The sequence below is a fragment of the Dipteris shenzhenensis genome, chromosome 12 (genome assembly GCF_047967505.1).
Source record: "Dipteris shenzhenensis isolate YYH24624 ecotype China chromosome 12, Dip_SZ_1.0, whole genome shotgun sequence".
NCBI lineage: Eukaryota > Viridiplantae > Streptophyta > Polypodiopsida > Gleicheniales > Dipteridaceae > Dipteris > Dipteris shenzhenensis.
Genome location: NC_141607.1, coordinates 6,113,251 through 6,141,238, shown reverse-complemented (window position 1 = coordinate 6,141,238; position 27,988 = coordinate 6,113,251). Strand labels below are relative to the sequence as shown.

General features: G+C 44.4%; 1 protein-coding gene across 1 annotated transcript in view; it reads left to right on the top strand.

Annotated features, from left to right (window-relative positions):
* LOC147895736 (presequence protease 1, chloroplastic/mitochondrial-like) overlaps positions 1-27,988 on the top strand; it is a 54,269-nt gene that overhangs the window by 6,770 nt on the left and 19,511 nt on the right. Inside the window, exons 2-10 of the mRNA XM_087382299.1 lie at positions 7,073-7,247; positions 12,555-12,729; positions 12,820-12,952; positions 13,104-13,174; positions 22,155-22,238; positions 22,444-22,534; positions 22,664-23,184; positions 23,381-23,545; positions 23,697-23,915. Coding sequence (XP_087238425.1) covers positions 7,073-7,247; positions 12,555-12,729; positions 12,820-12,952; positions 13,104-13,174; positions 22,155-22,238; positions 22,444-22,534; positions 22,664-23,184; positions 23,381-23,545; positions 23,697-23,915 — 1,634 coding nt within the window. The remainder of the gene's footprint in view (positions 1-7,072; positions 7,248-12,554; positions 12,730-12,819; positions 12,953-13,103; positions 13,175-22,154; positions 22,239-22,443; positions 22,535-22,663; positions 23,185-23,380; positions 23,546-23,696; positions 23,916-27,988) is intronic.

The following is a 27,988-nucleotide window of genomic DNA, read 5'->3' as shown; positions in this document are numbered from 1 at the left end:
CGTACTGTATGTCCAAACCGTCGTACAGCTTCCGTGTTAGCTTGCCGTACAGATCTGTACAGCCGTACAGGTGTACAGATTCTGACTGTACAGGCTGAGTTGCATAGCTCCGTACAACTGCTCTGGACTGACAGTTCCGTACTGTTAGTCCGTACAGTTTGAAGGTGGGCTTGGAAATTTATAGTTTTGCAGGACTTTTGAGCAGGGTTCTACTTGCAAGGTTCATTTGTAGGCGCATTCTTTGCATATAGCCATTGTTTGGCTCAGTTTTGTGGGAGCACAGTTGGATTTTTTGGGCAAACATTGCAGTAAACCTGCAAGTGTTGAAGAAATTTGGGGCTTTTGCAGGAGATTATCTATTTGGGTGAAATTTGGCTCAATTTCAACTCCAAATTTGGGGCTTTTGTTCAGAAATTGCAGATTTGGGGCTTACAGTAAATTTGTCCCTTTTTGGTTGCAATTTCAAGCCACAAATTGGGGCTTTTGTGTTGGGAGAGCAATTTGACAGGTTTCAGTTCACACTGCCTTTCTGTGAGTGCTTTGAAGCGCTTTTGGCAGGTTTTGGGAGAGATTGAATGCTATGGCATACTTTTGACAGAAACATTACAGAGATCTGAGTTGCATTTTTAGCTAGTGTTTGGCTGTGTTTTTTTGGGATTTGTGCACTCCATTCCCAGCAAGGGAATTCAAATTTACATTTGCTGTATTTTCTTTCTCAGACATGGCCCAGCAAAATCAGAATGATTTTGGTTTCAGTGGTCTCTCACAAGAGGACAAGCTGGATGGTACCAACTACTCCCTTTGGAGTTTTATGGTACACAATATTTTGATTTCTCGTAATTTGTGGGACTATGTAAGTGGGGATGAGTTTCGGCCAGCAAATGTGGCACCTAATACCCCTCCCCAACAAGGAGGCAAAGGTCGTGCACAGGGTACAGCTGCAGCACAAGTTATTGGTGGAGTTATACCTACCACTCCAGAGCAGAAGAGATGGAATTCACGTGATGCTTTAGCTTTGTCGTGTATTTCTCTTTCAGTGAAAAGCATTCCGCATATCTGGTCGTGTAGACCTCAAAGGCAGCATGGGATATTTTGGAGAGCATGTATGCAGCTCGGAATGATGCCAGGGTGTCTTTTTTGAAAAGAGAATTGTCTCATACACATATGGAAGAGGGTGACTCCATGTTAGTGCACCTCACAAAGCTACAGGATTTACGATAGCAGTTGCTGAATATTGATGAGATCATTCCTGATTCAGAGATGATTACCACTACTCTGAATTCTCTTCCTGAGTCTTATCTCAGCTTTCATACCTCTCTGAATTTGTCTTTGAGGGGGGGTGCAAATCCTCTCACTTTTCACGAGTTGATAGGACTTCTGCTGCAGGAAGAGCAAACCAGGAAAAACATGGCTTCACGAGCAGGTGAACATGCCATGCTCTCAAAATTCAAGTCTAAAGTAAAGGGACAGGCAAAGACTTCAGCTAATCAGCCTTCCAGTGGTTCAGGACAGCCTTCTCAAAAGGCTAAGGGTGATGCAGGTAAGCCCAAGAAGAAGGAAATATGTCATTACTGCAAAAAGCGAGGTCACTACATTGGAGAATACAAGAAAAGGCTTGCAAAAGAAAAGAAAAACAGCTCCGGTATGGCTGTCTCAGATGCAGCTCCTCATGCATCTGACAATGAGCAAGCCACAGCCAACTTTGTGGAGCACGACTATGCCTTCTTGTCTTGCATTTCAGACTCTCAGTTGGCTGCTCGGGATAGTACAGCCACTTGTAATGATGACACTTATGCTTTTCTGACGCGCAGTTATGATTCTTCCAAGGATGCATCAGCTTTCAGTGTCAATGAGACACATAATACATGGTATTTTGACAGCGGTGCCTCAAAGCATATCACTTCCAGGAAGTGTCTCTTCACATCTCTGCATCCACCACCTGTTGGTAAAAAGGTCACATGTGCCAACAACTCGTCCTATTCAGTCCGTGGTACAGGAGAAGTTGAACTTACAGCCATTGATGGTTCAACATTCAGAATTTCTGATGTCTTGTATGTGCCTGGTATCACAAAAAATCTACTTTCAGTGTCCACTCTTAACATACCTGGATTTCAGGTCATTTTTGAAGATGACAAGTGTGCAGTCCATGATAGATGCATTTTTGTTGGGTAGAGTGCAGAAAGCAAGGGGTACCGTCTCTACAATCCTGTCACATGCAAGATCATTGTCAGTAGAGATGTAATATTTTCAGAAAATTCAGCTCACACTCAAGCTGAATTTAATACGCCTTCTTCTTCCGGTGATGTCTTTGAGGGGTTACTACCTGTTGCCTTGGGTTCCCCTGCTGATATATCTGATGAAAATCAGAATTTTCAGATACCTCCACATGCTTCGATTCAGCCACAGGATGTCATACCACCTCCACAAGCTGTGGAAGAGGTTGTTCAGCAAGAAATTGCAAACATACATGCAGCAAAAACAGTCCCAAATTGGCTGTTATAGACTCTCAGGGAGAGTAAAATTGATGCTCCATTACTTGGCAGAACTCGAAGTGCAGTAAGGCATGGGGGAGGTGCTCTTTCAGTTGAATCAGCTTATGCAGGTACTCTTCTTGATGAGGAGGAACCTGAGACATTTGAAGAGACACAGGATAATGTGCATTGGATGAATGCCATGCACGATGAGTTGCAGTCCATTGAGAAAAATCAGACATGGGAAGTTGTCGATTTGCCACCAGGTAAACATGCCATAGGTACACGGTGGGTTTTCAAAGTTAAAAGAAAGCCCGATGGCACCATTGACAGGTACAAGGCAAGGCTGGTCGCAAAAGGATATGCTCAGAAAAAGGGCATAGACTATGAGGAGACTTTTGCTCCTACATCCAAAATGACAACCATCCGGTCAGTCATAGCAATGGCTGCAAATTTTCAGTGGAATGTTTATCAGTTGGACATAAAAACAGCCTTCCTTAATGGAGACTTGTTGGAAGAGGTTTATGTCAAACAACCTCCAGGCTTTGAAATCTCAGGAAATGCAAGCTGAATAAAGCTTTGTATGCGCTGAAACAGGCCCCACGTGCATGGTATGCAAAGATTCATGCCTTTCTGACCAGCAAGGGGCTGCACAACAGTCCAACTGAAAGCACCCTCTACATCAAGAAGGATGGGGGGGATATTTTAGTCATCATTCTTTATGTAGATGACTTACTGCTCACAGGGTCAAATGAAGATAATATTGTAGATTTTAAAGCTGAATTGCAGACCACTTTTGACATGTCAGATTTGGGGCTGCTACACTTTTATTTGGGGATTCAGTTCACTCAAGAGCAAAGTGGCATTGGTATGTGCTTCCCATGGATGAGGAGGGTCATATTTAGTATATACCTGAGAGGATCATTGGATTCAGAGACCACATCCTCAGAAATAAAATCTACAATGAGTACTACATCAAATGGCGGGATGTCATGGCAGCCCTTTCCATAGTGGATCAATGTCCCTACTTGCTCAGCTGACATTTGGGAGCAGATTTGATCATTTTCCAGCTATGCGGAGCTCTTGGAACTTTTTCTATTCCACCCACTGATCTACCTATTGCTCCTCCACCATCCTATTGTATGTTCAGCATGTTTTGGAGGGGTTTGTTGATAGCAGGACTCATTGCAACCTACCTCATCTGTGAGGATGGGGGGACAGATTGAGACTCTCAAGTAAAGCCTTTTGGAATGGTTGTGTAGGCAAGGAATGATCTAAAAATGTAATGACTAAAATTAATATTTCCCAGAATTGCAGCTGGATGGGTGCTGCGTAGGTTAATCACTCATATCACACTCACATCACACCATTGACCATATGAAGCGGCTGCCTGCAGCTGAGCGATATTCAGGCAAGGAGCCTCTCTTGCAAGACGATAGCAAAGTGTTGGAAGCCCCATAGGAATTGACCAGAGCTAATGAAGAGGCCTGATGGGTGGAAGACCCATCAAACCTATTTTGCTGCATCTGGGCTGTCCCCTTGGGTGGAAGCCCCAAGAGAACTGTGGGGAATAGACAACTCCTTCTGGTGGTGGACCCAAGAGGCTGATCTATGGCAAATGCTGATGGGTTTGAGGTATCTCCAAGGTGGAAGACACACCCCTCAGCTGTGAAAACCATCTGCTCCCCTGCTAAAGCTGATCCAGTTGACTGAGTTTCCGGGGTGGACGAGCGAGAGGAACTAACAGGACATCCGATGTAACTGCATGAATTGATTGATCCTCTTGGGTGGAAACATTAAGAGAATAGGCTGTTGAAGCCTCGGATGACCGTTGAGAGGTGATGGCCTTTTTGCAAAGCTTGGCGTGTAGATGTCTTGTATGTATTCAGGATGTGTTGTCCCCCACCCTAGTTGTTGGCCCTTGTTTTCAAGATTCCTTAGGCAGTGAACTGGGTTCTTTGAAGACATGCTTGTTCAACAGCCAGTTTTTTCTCTTGTTTCCTTCCACAATCAGCACCACACGGATTGCTGATTTGTTTCAAAGCATTAATAGAAAGTTCTTCCTCTGGAAAAGAAAATTATACCTTCAGAAGACTATCTAATTTTACAAGCTATAAAATTTTTACACAATTGAAGCAAAATGAGAGAGAGAGAGAGAGAAATATTAACGCCCTCAGGAGGCCTGATGGCCCTATGAGATAAAGTAAGATAAAAAAGAGTCAAGGGAGTGCACAAGGCATCTCCTTGGAGTTCATAGAGCATCTTAGAGATTATTATAAAATTAGCTATAGTCTAGTGTCACGAGGACGTGAAATTATGGGACTTTTGATTTGCGGCTCTCGTAATTTGTGTGTGATTGCCTTGAGCCTTTGGGGCGCGAGGGTCCGGCCATGGGGCAGGACTTGGGGAATTAAAACTCCTAGTGGGCCCTTGGAAATAGTGAATGTGCGCCCAATTACTAGGCAATTAATTCCTAGGGCCAAAGCGTGCAACAGGGGGGCCAAAAGAGTGGTGCAATTAAAAACTGCTTTTAGGGGCCAAAAAGAGTGGTGCAATAACACAAACATTGCTTTTTGGAGCCTAGGGCTTAAAAAGGGGGGGGGGGGGGGGGGGAGCTCTTTTTTAGAGGTAGTTGGCCAAATCAGTTCTAGAGGAGCCAGATCATCAGTTTCAGGTGATCCAGAGCCTGCCAGGAAAAATTCGTTTTTACCCAAGGGCCAGTTTCAGATGATCCAGAGCTTGCCAGGGAAATTCGTTTTTACCAAGGGGCCAATTTCAGGTGAGAGGAGTTCTAGACTTGACCAGGCTGGTTCGGGTGAACAACTTGCTTTTTCAGGCTTTCAGGCTCTGTAGGAGATTTCAACCTGATTTCTGGAGCTTTTTGGGTGTTGTGACTTGTTTTGGTAACTTTCCAGGCGTGAGTGTTCGCTTCTAAGCTGCTCTTGGGCTTGTGCCAGGGCAGAATCAGCTGATCTTTGCAGGATCTAGGGTTTTCCAGTCCAGGTGACCTTTCTTCTGTGGATTCCAGGTAGAAGAAGGCTTGTCTTTGCCCGCTTTTGCCGTTCCCAGGTTGGTTGCTGGCTAGTTATTGCGCTTGGGTTTCTTTCCTTGCGAAGAAGGGCTGATTTATGCTGTTGGGCAGTGGCCAGGTTGGCTATAGATTGAGGCAACCCGCTGGGAAGAGTTTGGTTGTTTGATTGCACCAGAGTTCAGTTGTTGAGGGCTTTGTCTTGCAGTTGTTCAGCCGTGTTGGCTGGTTGGGCTTTTAGATGTGCGATTGCAGGAGTGGTTCAGATAGCGGATGCTATTGGGGTCTTTGTTGCATGCTTTGGTTGGCTGAGGATGCAGGATTGCCTAGGGATTGGATGCCGTTCACCGTTTGAAGTTGAGCAGGGAATTACAGGGTGGGATGGATGGGAAGTCTGAGGGCGTTGGTTTGCCTGTGGAGCAGCTTCCCAGAGACCTTTGTAATCAGCCTCTTGGCTTCAAATGAATGTTAAATAAATACCGCAAGGGGCGCCAGCGTTTGGGGCCAATCTGTGTCTTGGTTTCTGAGTAGGAGCGCTCTAGCTTCCCTGTGATTTGTGGTGTGTTGCAAGTTTGTTTGTCTATTTACTGTATATGCTGTATTTACGTGGATCCTACCACCCTTCAGGCTGTTGAGGCTGGTTTCACTAGTGTAAAGATTGATGGCCTTCGTTTACATCAGTTTAAGACTGAGAGTCTTTGGGTCTAGAGGCTTGAAGTCTTTGATTAACACCTTCAGGTCTCTACAGAGAGCTTCCTCCTGTGCATCATTTACTTCAGCCAGTTTTGCTGCCTTTGCCTTGAGCTGAGTCGGGGTCAGCTCCTCCGAGATCCAAATCCTGATACCGTCATGACATGGGAAAAAATGGAAAATAGGCAAGAGCTAATGCAGAACTGTAATGCAGCAGTACCTGCATCCACGGTTCAAGATATGGTTACCACCTGGCTGAGGTCCATGAAGCATGAAATTACAGCAGCAGTAGACAATTAGATCAATACATGGGACGTGCATGGGAAGGTAAAAGAAAAGGTAACAGGAATGCCAATGCCCTGAGTCTATGCATAGGGGGGCTGCCTGAGGGCTTGTATGCCGGAGATTGGTGCACGGTAGAAAATATTGACCTGATTGAGGAAAGAAAGAATCGCCCAGACTGAATATGACATACTTTGTGTCCTCCAAAAGGGGGCACAACCACCAGTAGTATTCAAGCAAACTAAATAGCTGCCTCCAAGGAGGCAAGTGGAAGCTTGACTTCTCTAAGGTCCTGCTGTAGAAAATAGATCTGTTCTTGTGGGTCTAATCCCACTGCAATGTGCTCTGCTGTCTCTGGTAGGTCATTGCATAGGGGTGAGTGTCGGGGTAGAGGTGACGGCACAGAGAGAGAGAGAGAGAGAGAGAGAGAGAGAGAGAGAGCTTTCTGTTCCTTTAACCTACATGCCTGGGTCTCCAGAGAGAGAGAGAGTGAGAGAGAGAGCTTTCTGTTCCTTTAACCTACATGCCTGGGTCTCCAATGTTTTCATTATTTTTTGTTTGATTCTTAATGTTAATTGGATTTTTACTTTCTTTGTTGCAGAAGCTAGCCCTGATCTTGTGAATCAACTCGGCTTTGAGAAACTTGAAGACCAATTTTTAGAGGAGTACAAGTCTAATGCAGTCCTTTATAGACATAGGAAGACTGGCGCAGAGGTGATGTCAGTCTCTAACGAAGATGAGAACAAGGTTTTTGGTATTGTCTTCCGCACTCCACCGTAAGTTATTTCTCTTCTCGTGATGGTCTTTACAAATACCCCTAAAACTAATTGCTCACGAGTCGTGCTATAGCACATGCCCTTCGCCGTTATAAGTAAATTATGAATTATTACAATCTTACTCTTCACATTGTCTTATGGGAAGTATTAGATGCTTATCTACATGTCCTGCCTTAAAGGTTAACACACTAAAATGATCTTTTCCTAATTGGGTTCTTAGTTTGGTTCAATATTTCAATATTCTTGTCTATGGACATTGAGATTAAGAAAGAAATAAACTAGTTGTTTTTTGTTAAGCCTTTGAGTGCAATTAGGTCCCCTTAATACATTTTAGTTTATCTTACTAAATCAAATGACGTAGTTGTAATTAAGGTGCAAGGACCACGGATACATATGTGCAGCATACTATGAAGTGGATATTGTACTCTTCTTTCAATGATGCCATCAATATGAAGGTTGCCTTATCTAGTAGAGTGTGTCTTATCATTTGCTTGTTGCTGCATTTAATGATATGTGAGCTTGGTATACAATCCTTCAACTCCGGAGTGCCCTTTACCTGTGGAGTGCCTACAGAAACTCAGTATGAAGACTTTGTATAAATGGATGCTCAAGTATGTGTGGGTGTGTGGATTTGTATGTGTGAGAGCATATGTTTATACTTGGTCTACACCCACTTTTGGGCGCTGATGACGTCAGTGGGGATGTCATAGTAGCTAGTCCTTGCTATGCGTGATGGAGTTTATGGTTTTCAACCTCATGAGTGACTATCATGAGATTGAAACTGCACTATGTTGTGTTTTTAGAGGATGAATTTGGGCATGTTCCTGGACTCATCTCGGTATATGTGAGCATGGTATACAACCTTAATGCGTGGCAGAATGTTTTTCTTGGTTGTAATTCGATTTTCTAAGCTGATAAATGACTTCATCTTGTATATTAATATGGAGTAGGTTTATATCATACTGTAATAAAAGGTGGGAGATAAAGGAAATCTTTCAAAATCCAGATGGATCCTGGCAGCTTATGCTTGGGCGCAAGAACATAAGCATAGCTTTGCCTACAAACTTCAAAGTCATTTTTATTTATTATTCTTCTCATTTACTTATAATTTTGCTTAAAGTCACTTACAAACTGTCACTCCTCAGCAAACTTGTATCCAATTGCTTGGTAATTTTCCTTTTACATTTCAATTTTAATAGCAGGTTTTGCAAAAGTAGTTTTCCTGCAGTTTTTGCTAGGTCATGGGGGCTAGGTCTAGCATTTGAGGGTAGACCCCCTTGCCTGGGGTTATGGGCATTAGTGACCCACAAGAGTGATACCTTCTCTTTGATAATGAACATCAGGAAATCACACCCTAGCTGAGTACCTATCTTTGGGACCAATCAAATGCACAGATTGTAGACCAACCTAGCAACCATCCAAGAGAATGTCTCAGAGCTTTGGGTGTGAGCCAGGAAGCATGCCAAGAGGCATGGAGAAACAAGATAAGACGACAAACAAATAAACCTCTTAACTGAGGTCAATTAAGCTCAAACATGACCTTAGAATAGGTCAATGTGTAGGACTACTTGACAGGAACCCATTGGTGAAATCAGAATTCATTCCTGACCACTTTGAAATTTTAGGGTTTGCAGACGGACATGTGGCAGGTGACACGTTGCAGGATGAGCTGCCAGCAAGGCCAGCTGGCCCAGCCACTTGGCCATGCATGAGGTGGGTGGGTGGCATGACAAGTGGGGGGCCCACCCACCACTGGGAACACTTGACAACTTGGGCAAAGGGGGGGGGGGTGGGCTGGGCCTATAAAAGAAGGATCATTCTGCCCCTCCCTCCTTGGTGCAGCAGCCGCTTCGCCTTCCCCATGTTGGAGCAGCCAGCCTCTTCTCAGGCCTTTTTGGTGAAGCAGCAACCTCCTCTCTCTCTTTTTCGCCAGGCTTCGCAGCACTCTGCCAGGCTTCTCTCTCTACAGCAGCAGACTTCTCTCTCTTCTGCCAGGCTTCTCTCTCTATGGGCAGCACTCTGCCATGCTTCTCCAGCAGACCTCTCTCTTCTTCCAGGATTCTGTCTCTAAGGCAGACCTCTGCCAGGCTTCCCTCTCAGCCACTTTCTCTCTCTACAGTTTTAGGTTCCTTTCACTGCAGAAATCTGCTCTTTTTCCACCTCTGGAGCAGCAACAGCATCTCTCTCTTTCCCCCCCTGCCTGGAGTAGTATCATCTTTCTCTCTCTAAACCATTACTCCATTCTAAAGCTGTCTCTCTCCTCCCTACATCATCTTTTTCCTGCATTTTTATCTCTCCAGCCCCAAGACTTCATCCATTCTAAAGGAGGGCTGCAATTGCACCAAGGGATCCGTAACCAAACGGAGCACAAGTACAAGGAGGGTTTGAGTCTGATATTTGTTCATCTGAGATTCATTTCTGCATTGATTTCTTTCTCTTTCCTAGAGATCTAGAATGTGCAACTAATGTGGGATGAAGTTGGGATTATGCAGGCACCTTCCTTGCGGATTGTGGTGCCCAGAGAGTCTGGTTCCCTCTAGTTCCAGCTTTGAGTCATTCCTTATATAAAGCTCAATTTGAGCATTCCTTTTTTTTCAGTTGTGTCTGAGTCCTCTCTCTCAAGAGCTTAAGTCAATGTTATGCATTGCGCCTTGGCCTTGTATCTCCATTTGAGCAATAAAAGAGCCTCGATAAGGGGAGGAGCCCATCTTGGCCCCTCAGCCTGTAATTATTGTATTTCTCCTATTGCTCTTTAAAGTTATCAAGAAATGCAAGCATTCTCATTCATGCAAAATCCAATCCAACTTGCATCCATGTGCATTGTGAGAATTCTGTAAAAACTGTCTTTAAAACCCTTTATCTGAACCTGTTGAAAAGCACATAGTGTTTTCACAGACTCCCTTCTTTCCTTTGTTTCAGTAAATTTTATTTTGCTTCTGCCGTATTTGCGGACATGCAAATTTCACCTTGTGAAGTTTTCGTCCAAGTTGCGGCCTGCTGGTATTGCGATAATTCTTTCTATCTTAAATGGTGCGTTGCCCTATCAACTAGATTTAGATTTAGATGCTCGTTTGGGATAGACTAAAATGAAATCGTTTAGACTTCACAAGCAGCTGTAGCTTGAATGAAGAGATTTGGACTACTTTTTGATTAGCCTTCTCCTTTAGTGCTAGCCTTTGTCATGGCTGAGTTTGCCCTTCACCTCTAGAGTGCCGACAGAAACTCAGTACGAAGACTTTGTGGGTGTGTGGATTTGTATGTGTGAGAGCATACTTTTATACTATGGTCTACACCCACTGTTGGGCGCTGATGACGTCAGTGGGGATGTCATAGTAGCTAGTCCCTGTTATGCGTGATGGGGTTTATGGTTTTAAATCTTATGAGCAACTATCGTGAGATTGAAACTGCACTATGTTGTGTTTTTAGAGGATGAGTTTGGGAATGTTCCTGGATTCATCTAGGTATAAATTTATTTTCCAACATTGGATATACTCTATTCTTATGAAGGATATACATAGATATGTCAGCTTGGCATGCTTCCTTAGTCCATTGCATAATGTCTTTCATGGTTGTTCGTTTTCAAGGCTGATACATGATTTCGTCTTGTAAATTACGTATGGAATGGGTTTATATTGTTACCGTCACCAAAGGTGGGAGAGGATTAGGTAGTCAATTTTTGCTTTAGGGCAAGCTTATCCCAAAGGCCTATCACTATCCTCACATTTGGCATCCCAACCAAGGCTTAGGAAATGCCTTTTCAATTTACTTAGATACCTTGACTTATGTGTGTTTACTTGTTTGTATTGAAGATTGGATGGATCCAAGGTTGCTTATCTTAGTAGCCATTGCAAGGAAGCAAAAAGTGATGGAAAAATTGAGTCTACTTTCACATAGAAATGCGTTTCAGGGGTATGGAAACTGTGAAATGTTGCACTAAGTATGAAATGCCCTGTGTTTCAAAGGTTTTTCTCACATTTTTAATTTAGGAAAAATTTTCACATATTTATTATATATGCTACCTGTATATATGTTTCAGACGTTTCATATGCAATTGTATGTAAAAACAAATACTATATTTAAGGAGAGAAAACACCAAAGTGTGTGTCATTTGAAGTGAGATGTAGTCATTTGAATCGAAGATTGTTGAAAGTCTTGTGCTGCTTTGAGTCTGCATCCTGCTTTCACGGTTGCTTCTCTCTCAATTGATTGGTTTTGCGGGTGCTTCATTCTTTCTTCCTTATTTTTGTTAAATTGTTTTTAATGTATGCAATCTTCCCCTCTAGTGCTAGCCTTTGTCATAGCTGAGTCTGCCCTTCACCTTTGGAGTGCTAACAGAAACTCAAGTACGAAAACCTTTGTATAAATGGATGCTCAAGTATGTGTGGGTTTGTGGATTTGTATGTGTGAGAGCATATGTTTATACTATGGTCTACACCCACCTTTAGGAGCTGATGACGTCGGTCGGGATGTCATAGTAGCTAGTCCTTGCTATGCGTGGAGTTTCTGGTTTTCAACCTTATGCGTGACTATCCTGAGATTGAAACTGCATTATGTGTTGTTTTTTTAGAGGATGAGTTTGGGCATGTTCGTAGATTCATCTAGATAATATATGGAAGGAGACTGTATAAGCTATGCATGCAGCCTTAATCATCCGACAATTATGTTCTTTTAAAGCTTCTTGTCTTCGTAGTGCATGCCTTTCATGCTTTGGTGATCCCTGGCGTTGAAGTCTCAAACAATCTCCATAATATTTTCAATCTGGCTTTTGTTGCCATGCATGAATGTTGGATGTACTTGCCTTAACGATTTTGGAGATGGCATAACTGGTTTGTTAAATTTTTTTTTGCAAGTATCGCTGATTTGTGGTCAAGTTGCATCTTGCGATTGTTGGTACTTGGTAAATTTACAAACCCTAGCCCTTTGTTCAAAAAAAAAGGTAATCGCGCTAAAGTGCTGAAACTGTCTCCTTCCAATGGATGTGGCTTTATGTTCTAGGGACTATCTCAAAAGTGAGTTCTCTATTTGTCATGCAAGCCTATTTGTCTCACATATGTTGAGAAGGCCTTTGTGGGTCTCTTTGAGGGAGATAAATGCAAAATTAGGATAATTATGTGAAGATGCTGTACTTCCGGTCTGGAAGTAAATATGCTTAGAACCACTGATAGAGTTTTGATTCAGTTTCGAAATTTGAAGTCGTGTGGATATTTTGTGATAAGGAAAGGGCTGATATTTATAGAAATCGCAGTTTGGATGTATGAAGGTAATGAGTAAGGAATTTTCTCAGTTTGTATCATTCTTTGTCTGCAGAAAAGATTCGACTGGGATTCCTCACATACTAGAGCACAGTGTTCTTTGTGGATCAAGAAAGTACCCGCTTAAGGAACCATTTGTTGAGCTATTGAAAGGTAGCCTTCACACATTTTTAAACGCTTTCACTTATCCTGACCGAACATGCTATCCAGTGGCATCTACAAATACCAAGGTATAGTTTCTTTGTCATGGGTGCTTTTTTATGCATTACGCCATTCTTGGTCATAGAGTGAAGGACTTGGATGGTTTTGGTTCATTGCAGGACTTTTACAACTTGGTAGATGTTTACTTGGATGCTGTTTTCTTCCCAAAGTGTGTGAATGAGCTACAAACTTTTCAGCAAGAGGGTTGGCACTATGAGCTTAATGATCCATCGGAAGAGATATCCTTGAAAGGTAGATTTGGAAGCATCGAGTTTGTACGTTCCTTCGTATTTCATAAAATGTCTATTATAATTATGTATGGGGTTCTTGCAGAGTATGTGATCAACTGCTTAATTGTCTTGATATTGAATAGTGCGTGTATTCTCTCTCTCTCGTTTGATAGGTGTGGTATTTAACGAGATGAAGGGTGTATATTCGCAGCCAGATAACACTCTTGGACGTATCTCTCAACAGGTGCTTAATTTTTGCCTTAGGTTCACTTTTTAAAGCTCCTCAAGTAGAATTTAATTTTCCTAAGATAGATTTTTGAATTTTTAATCTTGATATATCAAAGTTTGTCTAAAATCACTGTTGTCATGATGTGCTTGAAATTTTGTTGATGCCATTTCATTGAAATTTTGCTTATAGCCCTTGATAGAATAGCCCAGGAGCTCACACGGTACGTGATGTGGGTGGAATCACTTAAGGTGCTTCACATAGATGTGTAGGACAATAATTAGACAATGCTAAGAAGAGATATAGGACCAACAAAATATTTCTGTCCAAGGGACACAATACAACAGTGGGCCAAAGTCCCACCAAACCGTGGTCCTTTGTCCTCACCAAAAGATGCTGTCCTACTACGTCCGAGACACTCCTAGATCCTTGAGTCCACGTGCGGGCATATGTAGACTCTCTATCTCCGTGTCTGATCTCTCCACCTTGCTCCTAGGTGTACAGCCTAGGTGGGCAGCTTCCAGTGAGCTATGTTTGCAACTCCTCATCCTTCTTTGTACTCCTGGAAGTGGGTCCAAAGGATGCTGAACTGCTGCTAGATATATGCTCCTCAAAGGCTGCTCCAGAGATAATGATATGAGGTCCCAAGGGGGCCCTTTTATAGGGGCAGATGCCCCCATAAAACTCACCGACCAGCAGGCCTACTGGCCAACTTGCTGCCCCCCCAAAACCGACTGGGGCTCTCTTGTTGGGTGCAGGAAGCAATGGAATGGGAGTGGAGTGCGGGAAGCAAACAACAAGCTGGAGCAAAACGTAGTACTGCTCAAATGGATAAGAGGGAAATACAAAGGGTGGCCTATATGGCCCCCAAGTCAACCATATGGTTGACCAATGAAGTCAACTCATAGAGTTGACCTGACCTAAAGGCTGATACCAGGGCTAAGTGCTAACAACCCCCCCTCCATGGTATGGCTGAAGTATCTTGGAAATATCTTAGGAATACCTGCAAACAACATTATGGTTGCACATATTCGTCCGAGAGGGATGTAGCAGCCTATGGTAAGTACAGAGTGATCTTTCACATAATAAAAGGAAGCAAGTGTAAAGCACGTCGAAATGCTGCAAACTTGGCCCATGGTAAAGCTTTCGTGACGAGATTTGCCAAGTTGTCCTCGGTGGGAACATAGGACAATTGGATGTCTCCAGCAGACTGTCGCTCTCGAACGTAGTAATAGTGGACCTCAATATGCTTTGTGCGCGCATGAAACACTGGGTTTCTAGCAACCGCCAAAGCACTTTGGCTGTTGGTGTAGATCGTAGTAGGGTCGGGCTGAATGATATCAAGATTTGCAAGTAATTTGCGAAGCCAAAGGCACTCTACTGCAGTTGTGAAAGCTGCTCTGGTACTCAGCTTCACAATTGGATGCGGCAATTGTAGGCTGCTTCTTGCTGAACCAAGAGATGCATGAAGCTCCAAGCATAAAACAGTTGCTACTGTGTGACACCCTAGTGTCATAACATCCCCCCCAGTTGCTATCCGTAAATGCATGCAAAACAAGTGGGGCCTCTGAACCATATAATAAACCTTTGCAAATGCTGCGTGGCCTTTAAGTATCGAAAGACCCGCTTCACTGCTTGCCAATGCTGTGTACTAGGCTTGTGCATGTACCTGCTGAGTTGGGAAATGGCATACTAAAGATCAGGCCAGGTATGACAAAGGTATATAAGACATCCAACAGCTTGCTGATAAAGGGATGCATCAAATGGCAAGACTTCCATCCTCGGAGGAGAAACGAAAACCAGGCTCCAATGGAGTAGAAACTGGCTTGCAATCCTCAAACTGGAAGCGATCCAGGAGCTGTCCAATATACTTGGACTGACTCATCATTATACCCCCCTCAACATATGCAAACTGTATGCCCAAATAATAGTGCAACCGGCCCATATCTGTCATGGCAAAAGACTGCTGTAAATCAGCCTTGAAATCTGCAATTTGTTCCATATCTGGCCCAATGATAAGCATGTCATCCACATATAAAATCAGAATTAAAAACTCTTATGCACTCTTTCAGACATAAAGAGTGGCCTCGGTTGGGCTGTTCAGAAAGCCATGTGCTGTAAAAAATGCATGTATCTTCGCATACCATGCCCGGGGTGCCTGCTTCAATCCATAGAGGGCTTTTCTAGGTGGCTGAGTGACATAGACCTCTTCGTGAAGGACACATGAGCGAGGCCTTTCCTCTCTCTCACTTGGTCCGCCAGGGCTGACCCTCGCTCCCTTCCTCTTCTTGTTTGTGGTTGAGGCTTTGGGCTACTACTTGAGATCGCAGGTGGCGGGCCTCACAGGGTTGAGGCTCCTAATCAGGCAAGATGAGGAGCTCATGGACTCTGAGCTTGCAGATGAAACGACCATGCATGTCGAGGGCACCACAACGAGCTTGGAGAGAGTCAAAGGAGCCCTAGCTATCTATGTGAGGCCTCGAGTGCGCGGATCAACTAGACAAAGTCCATAGGTTTCTTCACAGGTTGTGAGGAGACATAGGAGATTTGTGAGTGGGGGAGTGACTTTGGCTTCAAATGGATACCGCGGGGCCAGACGGCGAGATACCTCCAATGCCAGGTTGGTATTGACATTTCAACAAAGCAGCAAATCGTCCCAGTCCTTAAGAGTCTACGGCGCAAGCTTCTCTACTGGAGCTTGGTCAAACTCTCCCTAGCAGGTCGTTTCTTAGTGGCAAATTAGGTCCTTCTTGCCATGGCCTGGTATATTGCCTCATGCTGGTGCTTTCACCGAGGGTGCATTGAGTAGCTCCGATGGTTGGTTCGAAACTTTCTTTGGGCAGGTGCGGACGGCACGAGGAACACTAGAGCCCGGGTCGCTTGGTAGATGGTGATCATGCCGCAGGCACTGGGAGGCTTGGGTATCATTGATTCAGAGATGTAGAGCAGAGCCCTCTTGAGCAAGGTGGTTGTTCGCAGCCTCACATCAGGTGCAGAGCCTTGGAAGCTCCTCTTACAGCGAGGGGGACACCCCACACACTGGGGGACACTGGCAGCTTTCACGCAGATGGATCTTCTCAGAGGTTCCCCTTACGGGGAAGGCTTTCCCCTTGATGAGGAACCTCCATAGGGTCTGACAGAGATTAGCAGGGGGCCTAATTCGAGCTCAGCCCAGATGCAGAGATGAGTTCGAGCGTCAGCCCCTTGTTTGGCACCCAAAGATCCGAGGTCAAGAGGGGCGTATGCTTAGGCAGTGGACTCACATTGGTTGGATACAGTGGGATAGTGGACCGGCTGGGTCCTTTGGCAGATTACCCATGGAGGCAGAGGTGAGGCTTGTCGCCATAGCGCATCTGTGAGGAGCACGGCAGAGGATGAGAGGGATTGACATAGCAATCCTTGAGTCATGGTGGGAGGGACTTCATGTGTGGATGGACAGCAGATGGTTGGGCCAGTTTTCTCAGACTGGTGTGCCCTTGAGGATGGTGATGCAGCGAGGCAGCACACAGCCCGATTTTTTTCATGTTGGACCTTGAGGCCTACTCTAGGCACTCACTGAGAGAGACCCAGAGATGGATGGGAGTTTGGATGGGATTTAATGGTAGATGATCAGAGTGGTGGGACGTTTGGGGAAGGAGTGGCACATTGACCCTCCCAGTATCTCAGAGCAAGATGCCCCCAGATGGCGCCTCTGGCTTTGGGAGGGTAGGCCCTTGAGGGAAGTCCAGTGGGATCCAGGAGAGTGGTTCTGGCCCTCAGGGGTGGCCTTGCCCAGCAGATGGACGAGGTGCCCTTATTTTCCTACACCACATGGATTGGCATGAGGCTTCAGATGGATTTTTCGACGTGGACCCCTTCGAGGGAGAGGCATTGGGTGGCCCAAAGAGTGCCCCGAGATGTCCGTTCTAGGTTTTGGACGTGGTTATGGTCCAGTTTGCGACTAAGGAAGATAGGCCTTTGAGGGAAGTCCAGTGGGATCTAGGAGAGTGGTTCTGGCTCTCCAAGGGTGGCCTTGCTGAGCACGCGGACGAGGTGCCCTTATTTTCCTACACCACATGGATTGGCAGGAGGCTTTAGATGGATTTTTTGATGTGGACCCCTTCGAAGAAGAGGCATTGGGTGGCCCAGAGAGTGCCCTGGGATCTCTGTTCTAGGTTTTGGACGTGGTTATGGTCCAGTTTGCGACCGAGGAAGATATCCTACTTCTTTTGGTTGGCCGCCCACGGAGGCTTGCCCATCGGCTCGTGGTTGGAGTAGATGCGGGTGGAGGGGCAGTGTCACTGTTGCTTTGTTGGTTTTTCTGGAGACGATCCCGCATTGCCTCTGGAGCTTTCGTAGCGCAATGAGGATTTGGATGTGTCTCTGGAGCTGTCGTAGCGCAATGAGGATTTGGATGGGAGCCCTCAGGATTATTACCCGCATGCAGAGTCTTCAGAGGGACTACACTTGGGAGATGGTGGCCTGGTTGACTGAGGGAGGACACATGGGAGGACACACGTTTCAGAGTGATGAGATCTCCCTAGCTTACCGGTGTCATCCTGCTTCAACATGTATCCACCTGCTTGGTACTATTTCTTTTTGTTTTTCAATAGTATGCTTATTAAGAAATGAAATGTTTTCCTACTGTTCAGTTACGGACAATGGGGACTAGGTCTAGCATTTGAGGGTGGACCCCCTTGCTTGGGGTTATGGGCATTAGTGACCCACAAGAGTGATGGCCTCTCTTTGAGAGGGACATCTGGAAACCGCACCCCACCTGAGTACCCAAACATGGGACCAATCAAATGCACAGATTGCATACTGACCTAGGAACCATTCAAGAGAATGTTCCCTGAGCTTTGGGTGTGGGCCTGGCAGCATGCCAAGAGTAATGGAGATACAAGATAAGACGACAAACAAATGAGCTCAGTATGGCTCAATTATGACCTTAGAGTACGTCAATAGATAGTCCAAGCTGTTAGGAACCCGTGGGTGCGATCAGAATTGAATTGTGACAACTTTGAAATTTTAGGGTTTTTGGGAGTGACACGTGGCAGACTGCCACATGGAATCTGAGCTGGCAGGTCAGTCCACCTGTCCTACACATGTGGCAGCATGCATGGCAAGTGGCAGGGCATGCAGGCCAAGTGTCTGGCCCCAAATTTGGTAGATTTGGGGCAGGTTGTGGGCTGTCCTCTTTGGGACTGCAGCCCACCAAAAATTTGGGACAAGTGTCCACCTTCCACTCTAAGCATTGGGGGGGGGGGGGGGGGGGGCTGAGCCTATAAAAGAAGGCCTCTCCCCTTCATTCCCTACATGAAAATTCGTCACTTTTCTTCTCCCTCCTTTTGGATGATGTAGTAGAACCTCTCCAGCTCCTTGGGTGCAGCCAGCTTCTCCCCAGGCCATTCTCTCACCTCAGCAGCACTTTCTCTCTCTACAACAGCACATTCTATCTCTACAGTTCTAGCCCCTCCTCTCCAGAAATCTGCCCCCTCTCAGCTCTTCTGGAACAGCAGCAGCATCCTCTCTCCTTCTCCTAGCCTGGAGCAGCCACAGCCCTTTCTCTTTCCTGCTGCAGTCTTTCTCTCTCTACTGCAGAATTTCTCTCTCTACTGTTCCAGCCCATTCCCCTTGCAGAAATCTGCCTTTCTGTGCATCTCTGGAACAGCAGCAGCTCCTCTCTTACATCCCCTCCCTTGGGATCAGCAATGGCACTCTCTCTCTACAGCTCTCACTCCATAAAGGCTTTCTCTCTCTAGCCTACATGCTGTTTTTCTAAGATGTTCTCATTCCAGCCCCATTTCCACACGCTTCTCACCCAAGGTAGCTTTAGAGGCATCAAGGACTTCATCTACAAAGGGTCAAGTCACGAAGGGAGCCTGTATTGTCAAGTTTTTCTCATTTACAGCACTATTTCATGTTGTTTCTACTATCTTTCTAGAAACTAGCGCTTGCCTCTAATGTTGGATGTAAGTGGTGATTGTTGCAGGCTTCTTCCTTGTGGATTGGGCAAGCCAAGAGTTTAAACTTGAGCTTGGAGTCCTTCTTTCTGTTGTCTACCTTGTACATATGCTCTTGAGTCTTGTGTGTAGGTCCTAGGTTTTCATGAGTTCATCAGTTTGGAAGGTGCATTGCACCTTGGTCTTGTAACTCCATTTTTAAGAATAAAGTGAGCCTGTATAAGGGGGGGGGGGCGTCTTGGCCCATCAATCATATTGCAATTTCCAATGATGTCACTTTGTGTTTAAGTTGTATAAGTCTTAATTCCAGCTTAATTGCAAACTCTTAAGTTCAAGTATATGTGTTTGGCAACTCGCAATCATTTCATTCAAACGCCTTTGCAAAATCCGTTGTCTGAATTGATAGAAAGCACCGAGTAGTTTAAACCGAATACAGGGTCAGAGCATTTAGAGGATAGATTTCCACGAGGCGGTCCCCCCTGATAGCTTGGCTTCTCCTCCTCTGGAGGACATTATTTGGGAGGTAGTAGCCAGTATCACTACGTGGAACATTTGGGTTGCTCACTGCAATCTGGTGATGGGTGAGCATCCGGTTCCTTCCTCGTCTACCTTGGTTGCCATCTGGCAGGATATCATCTACACCCTCTGCTCCACCTGGGAGCATGGGATCCCAGGCTCTAGGGCAGTTGTCACGAGGCGTGCTCGATTCTGCAAGGCTTGGCCTGCATGAATTTTTAACATTTTTACTCTGCGAGGGACTCACTGGTTGTATAGTCCCCCCACGTGGTTGTTAGCCCCAGTACCAGAGATCCCCTAGGCAGTGAGCTGGGTTTCTTTGAAACAGCCCGTTTTTCTCTTTTAGCCTTTTCCTGGTTTTTCCCATACTCAGCACCTTCGGGGCTGCTGTTTTGTATGAAGTTTTTCAAGCATTAATAGAAGGTTTCTTTCTTTGAAAAAACAACAACAACATGATTGACGGTTATTAGTGTCCCACAAGGCCGTGGTGGATATACCACCTTGCCCAAAGAGGCTGCAATTTTTGGCAACAAAGATGCCAGGCATTGAAGAAAATCCACTACCTCCACCCACATCGGACAACGATGTCTAATCCAAGCTTGATAGTCCCCGGTGGGTGACCATGGGAGTGTTGGATATGGGCTAATCACCCACACCGGACAGCAATGTCTAATCAAAGGTTGATAGTCCCCGGTGGGTGACCATGGGAGTGTTGGATATGGGCGAATCACCCTTGGCACCCCCTTGTGTGGCTTGATTAATATGAAGATATTGGGGTCTTCTGTCGCTGGCTGACACGTGGAATTGTGGGAGTCCAATTCCATAAGCAATGTAGAAAGGGTTGGATCCTTGCTTATATTGAAGGATGTAGCCCACTCTCTCTAATCTTGCCGGCCTCTTTGGGGGGAGAGAGGGTTTGACAAGGCTATGGGGTAGAGGAGTGGGATCCCTCTGTACCCGGTGTCCTCCTGCCACGTGGTGCGCTGTGCGAGACTCAACATGGTATCAGAGCTTCAACGTGGGATTGTGCACTTTTGGCGGTTGTTGCATGACAGACACGTGGCACTATCTGTCTCAGGATGTGGCTGCTTGTGACAGAAGCTTTGTGGCAGATTGGCTGTCTTTGGCGTACTTTCGATGGCGAATGTTGCTTGCACTGGTGGCTGGTGTCTTTAGTGTTGACATGACTTTGAAGGCACTTTGGGGACAGGTTTGATTTGCACGTACCCCCGGTGCGGTTTGTCGTGTCACACTTGGTTTGGTGGCTAGCCTTTGGTTTGGTCAAGCCCATCTTTCATGGTGCTTGGCCCATGGGGGGTGTTGGATATGGGCCAATCACCCTTGGCACCCCCTCGTGTGGCTTGATTAATATGAAGATTTTGGGGCCTTGTAGCGCTTGCGGACATGTGGAATTGTGGGAGTCCAATCCCATAAGCAGGATTGGATCCCTTGCACATATTGAACGATGTAGCCCGCTCTCTCTAATCTTGCCGGCCTTTTTGGGGGGAGAGAGGGTTTGACACGGTATGGGGCAGAGGAGTGGGATCCCTCTGTACTCGGTGTCGTGCGATGTGTCGTGCTCTGCAAGACTCAACAGGGAGAACATGGAGAGTGTTCCAAAAGCATTTGTTTATGCTGCTCATCCACCAACACACACACACACACACACTCATATACATACATACATACATACATATAAATATACTTATGTACACACATGCACACACACACACGCATGTACTTCATATGCATATGTAGATATCTACATACATACATACAGACATTAACCATATGTATATATATGGATGCATATGTATTTATCGTGCACTCGCACACATGCATGCGTGCACACATACACACGCACATGCGCGTGCGTGCGCGATATGTATGCATGTATATGTTGATACCCATAGATATAGGTATACATATACATATAAATGTCGTTCCTATTGGGTAATCCACGTAATTAATAATGCAGCATATGAGCTGGACTTACGGTGTGAGGATGGATCCAGTCTTTCATTTCAGTTTCTTAAAAGAGATGTTGGGTGCAGCTGATAGCTTAGTATCTATAGAGGAGAGATCAATTCCATACTGACATGCATGAACATGACTCACATGTGCCCACTTATCGATGTGAGTTTTGTGTCTCCAATGTTCCTGCATTAGTGTGTGCAATGCATGTGTAGGATTGTGTATACACGTGTATACACATGTGAATGTACACGTATATGTTTTTGGTATACGTTAATTTATATAACTTACACATGATTTTGGCTATCTAGGATAATGTTACTGAGATGAGATGTATAGACATGAGAAGCCTAAATAATATTGTCTCGAGGCTCGAATTTTCCATCTTTTCTGTAGCCATGGAAGGACTTTAGGTATCTGAAAATTGCCTCTATAACTTCTAGTTGAAGTGAAATTAAGGTTTTGTTAATAAAGGGTTTGTAGAACTGACCAATTCAGCTTCTCCATTCTTGTTACAGTTTGGGAAAAAATACTGATAATTACATTTTATGTTATTCTTCTGGAAGGCTCTATTTCCTGATAATACATATGGAGTGGATAGTGGAGGGGATCCAACTGTCATACCTAGACTTACCTTCAAAGAGTTTCAGGTATGTCATGCATTGGTGGGAACTCAAAGGACTTGTGTGTGACTGTGGCAGTACCCTGTAAAATCAAATTGTATGAAAAGGTTTGAGGCATCAAAGAACTCTTTTCAAACCGTATGATGGATGTGGTATCTCTTATTGGATCATGGTTTTCCATCTATGCTGAATGCTTAATGAGTTAACTTATATGATTTATTTGGGATGTCAGGAATTCCATAGAAAGTTTTATCACCCTAGCAATGCTCGGATTTGGTTTTATGGAGATGATGATCCTAATGAGCGGCTGCGCCTGATTAGTGGTGGGTGATGTTATGGTTTTGGATAATGATTCTGTGGAATTTAGTGAAACGTTGAGCTCTAAACATAAAGTATGAGAAATTTATTAGATGGCTCCACATTGAAAGGGGAAAAGTTTTTCTTTTATGCAGCTTACTTGGAGCAATTCGAACAGAATGAAGCTGCACGCGAGTCAGAAGTAAAGGTTCAAAGACTTTTCTCTGAACCCAAGAGAGTTGTCGAAAAGTATGCTGCTGGTGACCTTGGTGATCTAAAGAAAAAAAATATGGTTTGCACCAATTGGCTGCTCACAGAGGGGCCAATGGATCTGGAAACAGAACTGGCTTTTGGTTTTTTGGATCATTTAATGCTGGGAACACCTGCAGCACCATTACGTAAGGCCCTTTTAGAAAGTGGTCTAGGGGAGGCAATTGTTGGTGGCGGCATCGAAGATGAACTGCTTCAACCACAATTTAGTTTGGGATTAAAAAATGTGGCCGAGGAATATATACCAAAAGTGGAAGAATTGATTTTTTCAAAATTGAGGGAGCTTGTTGATGAAGGTTTCTCACCTGAAGCCATCGAGGCCTCCATGAATACCATCGAGTTTAAACTAAGGGAGAATAATACAGGGTCGTTCCCTCGTGGTCTCTCTCTCATGCTGCGCTCTATGGTAAGCTTGATGTTATGATTTCTGATTGATCTTTTTTTATCAGAGAGAAATTTGGTTTAAAGCACCTTCTGAAATGCACAGAAATAGTGATATAAGCACAGAGAAAAGGATATCCCCTTGTTATCATTGTAGTCTGCAGCTAAGTAGCCTACTTTTTACCCCCCCCTGATCACTTAGAAAAAAAATGTATCTGCAGGGAAAGTGGCTGTATGGTCAGGATCCATTTGAGCCTCTTAAATTTGCAAAACCTTTGGAGGCTTTAAAATCTAGAATAGCGAATGAAGGAGCCAAGGCTGTTTTTTCACCTCTGATTCAGAAATATATCTTGGATAATCCTCATAAAGTGACTGTGGTGTTACAGGTTTGTTGTTTTTGGTTGCTTTTAATCTTGGTTTTGTTGGTAATTGAATGAGATTTTCAGGAGAAATTCCAATTTTGGAGATGAACTATATGCACACTTAAAGTGTGACACAATTGATGCACTTGCTTAATTAATTATGCACATATTTCAGCCTGATGTAGAAAAGGGAGCCATTGAGGAATCTCAAGAAAAGGAGATGCTTGAAAAAGTAAAGGCAAGCATGACAAAGGAGGACCTTGCAGAGTTAGCACGGGCCACTGAACAACTACGGCTTAAACAGGAGACTCCTGACCCTCCAGAAGCTCTGGCCACTGTGCCCAGCTTGTCACTGGCAGACATTCCAAAGGAGCCTGTCCATATCCCTCTAGAAGTAAGCCTTTCCTGTAACTATGCATCTTCCTTATGTGTTTAAAGATATTCGAAAGTCACTGCGACTTTATATGAAGTTCTTGGTAGGACTGAATGCGATTTTGCTCACTAAATATATCATTGGCTGGATGCTTGTTTGGCAATGTTTCGCCTTTCTGCATAACTGCAGAAGGGTGCTATGGCTCTTCTTGTTTCTCTGAGGAGTAATGATGAGTTTAAAAGTTGCTGTTTAAAAAAAGATTATATTCAAAATGTTAAAGATTAGTATCAATATGTGCTTCAAATGGGTCTGCTTGACATTTTGATTTTATGGTGGGTACCTATTTCAACATAGTGTCATATGCATTCACTTGAACATGAATTTAATGATTATCTGACTCTTAGATGGTTGACCCTGAAGTGAACTTAGAATTTCTTCTCAAAATGAACCATAAAGTACAATATCTTTGACATTATATGCAAAGAGGGAAATGACATGTCTTAAAAAAATATTTGAGGGCAAGTGGTGATGGTCAACTCTCAAAGCTTGTTTCTCTATATAAGGGCTTTCATACTCAGTCAAGTGTTGCCAATTGGCAAAAAAGCTTGCTTCTCTATATAAGGCTTTCATACCCAGTCAAGTGTTGCCAATCGGCTTTCTTATTCTGGCCTTTATTTGATGGTTATGCTGCCTTGAATCCTCAAGGTGTGAGTTTCTCCAAAAAGTATATTGACTTAAATCTCTAAAGAATAAAAGCTACGGAGAGGGGCTTTCCTGGCTGGCTATAGAAAAAGAGGGGTTGTCTTGGTTTGTTCAGCCATATTGCATGCTGTTTGTGTTAGAAGAGGGTTCCCACAAAACCCATCCTTGGATAAGCCGTACTCATTAACAACTTTGCCCTTTAAGTTGTGGGCTCTGAAGCCAAATGTTTTCTCAGAAATATACTGAACATGCTCATCATCGTCCATAGGTGGCATGCTTCTGAAACTGGCCAGTCTTCTTGAGGGAAAAGACATGAAATACATTGTGAATGTGGGATGTTGTGAGCAAATCGATCTTAATAGCTACCAAACTTGCCCTTCTAGTTATCCTATAAGGTCCATTAGAACCTTTGAGCTAACTTGGGATTAGTGCTGCCCTTCAGGGGCGTATATCTGTACTTGTATAGCCTTAAGGTATACAATATGCTTCTTTAAACTCCTCCAATCCGCATTTTCCTTCATCCTCTGTTCTGCCTTGGCCATATTCTGCTTTGCATTGCTGAAGCAATGCTTTGAGCATTGTCTGCATAAGAGGAGTCCTAAGGTCCAGTTCCCAATGCTGATGGGTTATCTGAGTTTGCAGCCATACGAGAGCTCATTAGGGCTCATAGAATCAGGTTATTTTAGTTCCAGCCACCTGAATTCAGCTCCGCTCTCTGCTAGTCTTATTGAAGACTGTAGGGTCTGCCTCGGGAGTCTCCCGTGAGGTAAGACCCATACTTTGTGGAGTAAAGTCACTATGTGGAAGATGGCATTGACTTGGATGTGTCATGGTGACCTTTGCCTGCACAATCTGATGTGGGATTGAGGGCTTACTTAGAATCATCTTGGAACCCTGATCACTTGCAGCCGATCAAATCTCTTCCACTCTGTTGCCGAAAGGTTGCTCCCCCAAAAAGGTGCTGCATACATGGCAATCGGCCTCACTAATGAGATCACTACCTCTCTAGTTGGGCCAAAGCTCCGTGTCCACGTGTGAGTCATGCTTTGGCCGAATGGATCATCTTGTAAACTGGCCCTGTGAAAACTGCCCCCAAGTTTGTGTTGGAGTGCACTATCTCTACGAGAGAGAGAGAGAGAGAGAGAGAGAGAGAGAGAGAGAGAGAGAGAGATTTTATTCCTGTTTTTTGCTCTCTCATGTTTCTTGATATTTTGTTTATGTTTACTTAGTCACCTTCTTCCTTTCTTCTTTGTTTCTCGTTATCTTTCCCTTCTGTTTAATTGGCGTATTAAGCACTGGGTTTGCCCAAGGGACACCCGTGTCTTTAGAAACCTAGTATAGCTGCTTATGCTTGGGCACTGATGACGCCATAGGCATGGCTTTGCTTACTAGGTATGTCTACCTTTATTTTTTTAAATAAATTTATTCTCTTTCTTTTTTTCTTTTATTTTCAATGTAGAATTTTGGACTTTAGAACAACAATAATTTGAATCTGTACGATTTTATCCCTATTTCGGTTGCATGGTGCATAGCTCTTTCCATAATCCTCTCCACTAAGATCCCATCTTTGCCCTTTCATAGGACTTGTTGAGTTAAACATGACCAGCCATCGGTGAAGAATATAACTTCTCCAACACCAATCATTTGAAAGCTAGTGGGTGCTAGGCGTATTTTCTATTCGTGTCTATCTGAACCCATTTTCAAGCAATAATCTGAATTTTCAGAAATAAAGAAAGAAAGAAAGTTTATTAAAGTCTTTGGAAGACCGATGGGTCTATGAGATTGTGAAAAACCTTGTACAAACGAGCTGTGGTGGTGGAGCTACTAAACGAGCATCCACACCAATGCAAATGCAAAGTATGCAGGATGTCAGTACTAAATCCTAAATACAACATAGTCATGTATGTTGGTAGTCGACTATCTCATCATCATCATCATCATCACCACCACCATCAAGACATCAGGGTGGATGTGGCAATGGGGGCATGAAATCGGCGATCGAGTGTTGTCGGCCACTCAAAGGTGCAGCCCTGGCTCTACGTCTAACCTGGCTTTTTGACACTCTAGTGAGGCCGACCGCCATGTATGCGGCACCTTTTTGAAGGTGTGATATTTCAGCAGCAGAATGTAGAAACGCCCACGGATCTCATAGTAAACAGGACACCTGAAGATGAAGTGCTCCTCTGTCTTAAACCTCCTGCATGTCACACAAAGTGCATATGCGCCTCTCCCTAGGTAGTCGTTGTGCTCTAACGCTCTCGATATGAAATCTATGTGAAGAGACCCGGAACTGCCCAAGAGATATCCTCAGTGAGTGGGGTAAATAAATATGAGTGTACACGGGTGGGTCAATGAAACCCTCTGCAGTGATATGTAAGAAGTGATCTCTGTAGAAGCCTAGTTTCACTGGAAGATCACTCAGGCCCAGCCAGGTCCGGAATGTGTGTATCTGTAATAGATCCTTATGGATAACTTGGTTGACCTTGTGTGATAGGAGGGGAGAAAACGGAGCATCCATGCTAAACTGGAATGAGGGTAGTCTGTCCATGTGGAGCCCCAATCCCTTGAACCAACTCCCAGTGCGTGCATACCAGCACCTCTGGTCTCCTCCTTCTGCATGTGCCATAGAAGAGGACAGTGCTAGCCAAGGTAGCTTGCTACGCCTAAAGGTGTAATCCCCATACTCCTTGACTCGGTATAGATACATGATGACCTGAAATGCAGCATCTAGCTGTAATGGGGGTGACCCAAACTCCGCCTGAATGATCTGGTGAGGAACGAATGGCTTACCGCAGATCATTCACGATAACATGAGAACCTGTAACCGCTCCACCCTGGCCCGTTGTGTGGCTGACAAGTTTGGCGAGTGTTTGGAATACTTGGAATACTTTAGATAACTCCACTGGTATGACCTTCATAAAAAAGGAGCTGCAAAATCTTTTGAGGCCTGTAGCGAGCATGTCTGTCGCTTGCATATGGTATTGGAGATGTAGATTACAAGATATTTTTGGATGAATTTGGCAGTCTTCCTTAGTTAATATACTCCACCTGGTAAAACTTGCTTCCATTAGGGCTGAGTGGGGAGTGAAGGGTGCAAGACAGGACAGCACACCCACTTTACTCTTTGTATTGATTTAAATAAAATAAAATGGAAGAGGGTATTAAGGTGCCGCGGGGGGGGGGTATACACTCGTTGTGACTTGGATCTGCTGACTTACGTTTTGGGAAAATACGTATTAGCCTTTTCAAGCTTGCCTATTAGATGAGAGTTTTGTTCAAGTCGCAGAAGCTGACTCTTCCATTATAAAAATGTCTCTGTAGAAGAAGTTAAATTAAATTTCTTGTTAGAGGGGTATGAACAGTGAAATCGATACATTCTTACAATCTGGGAT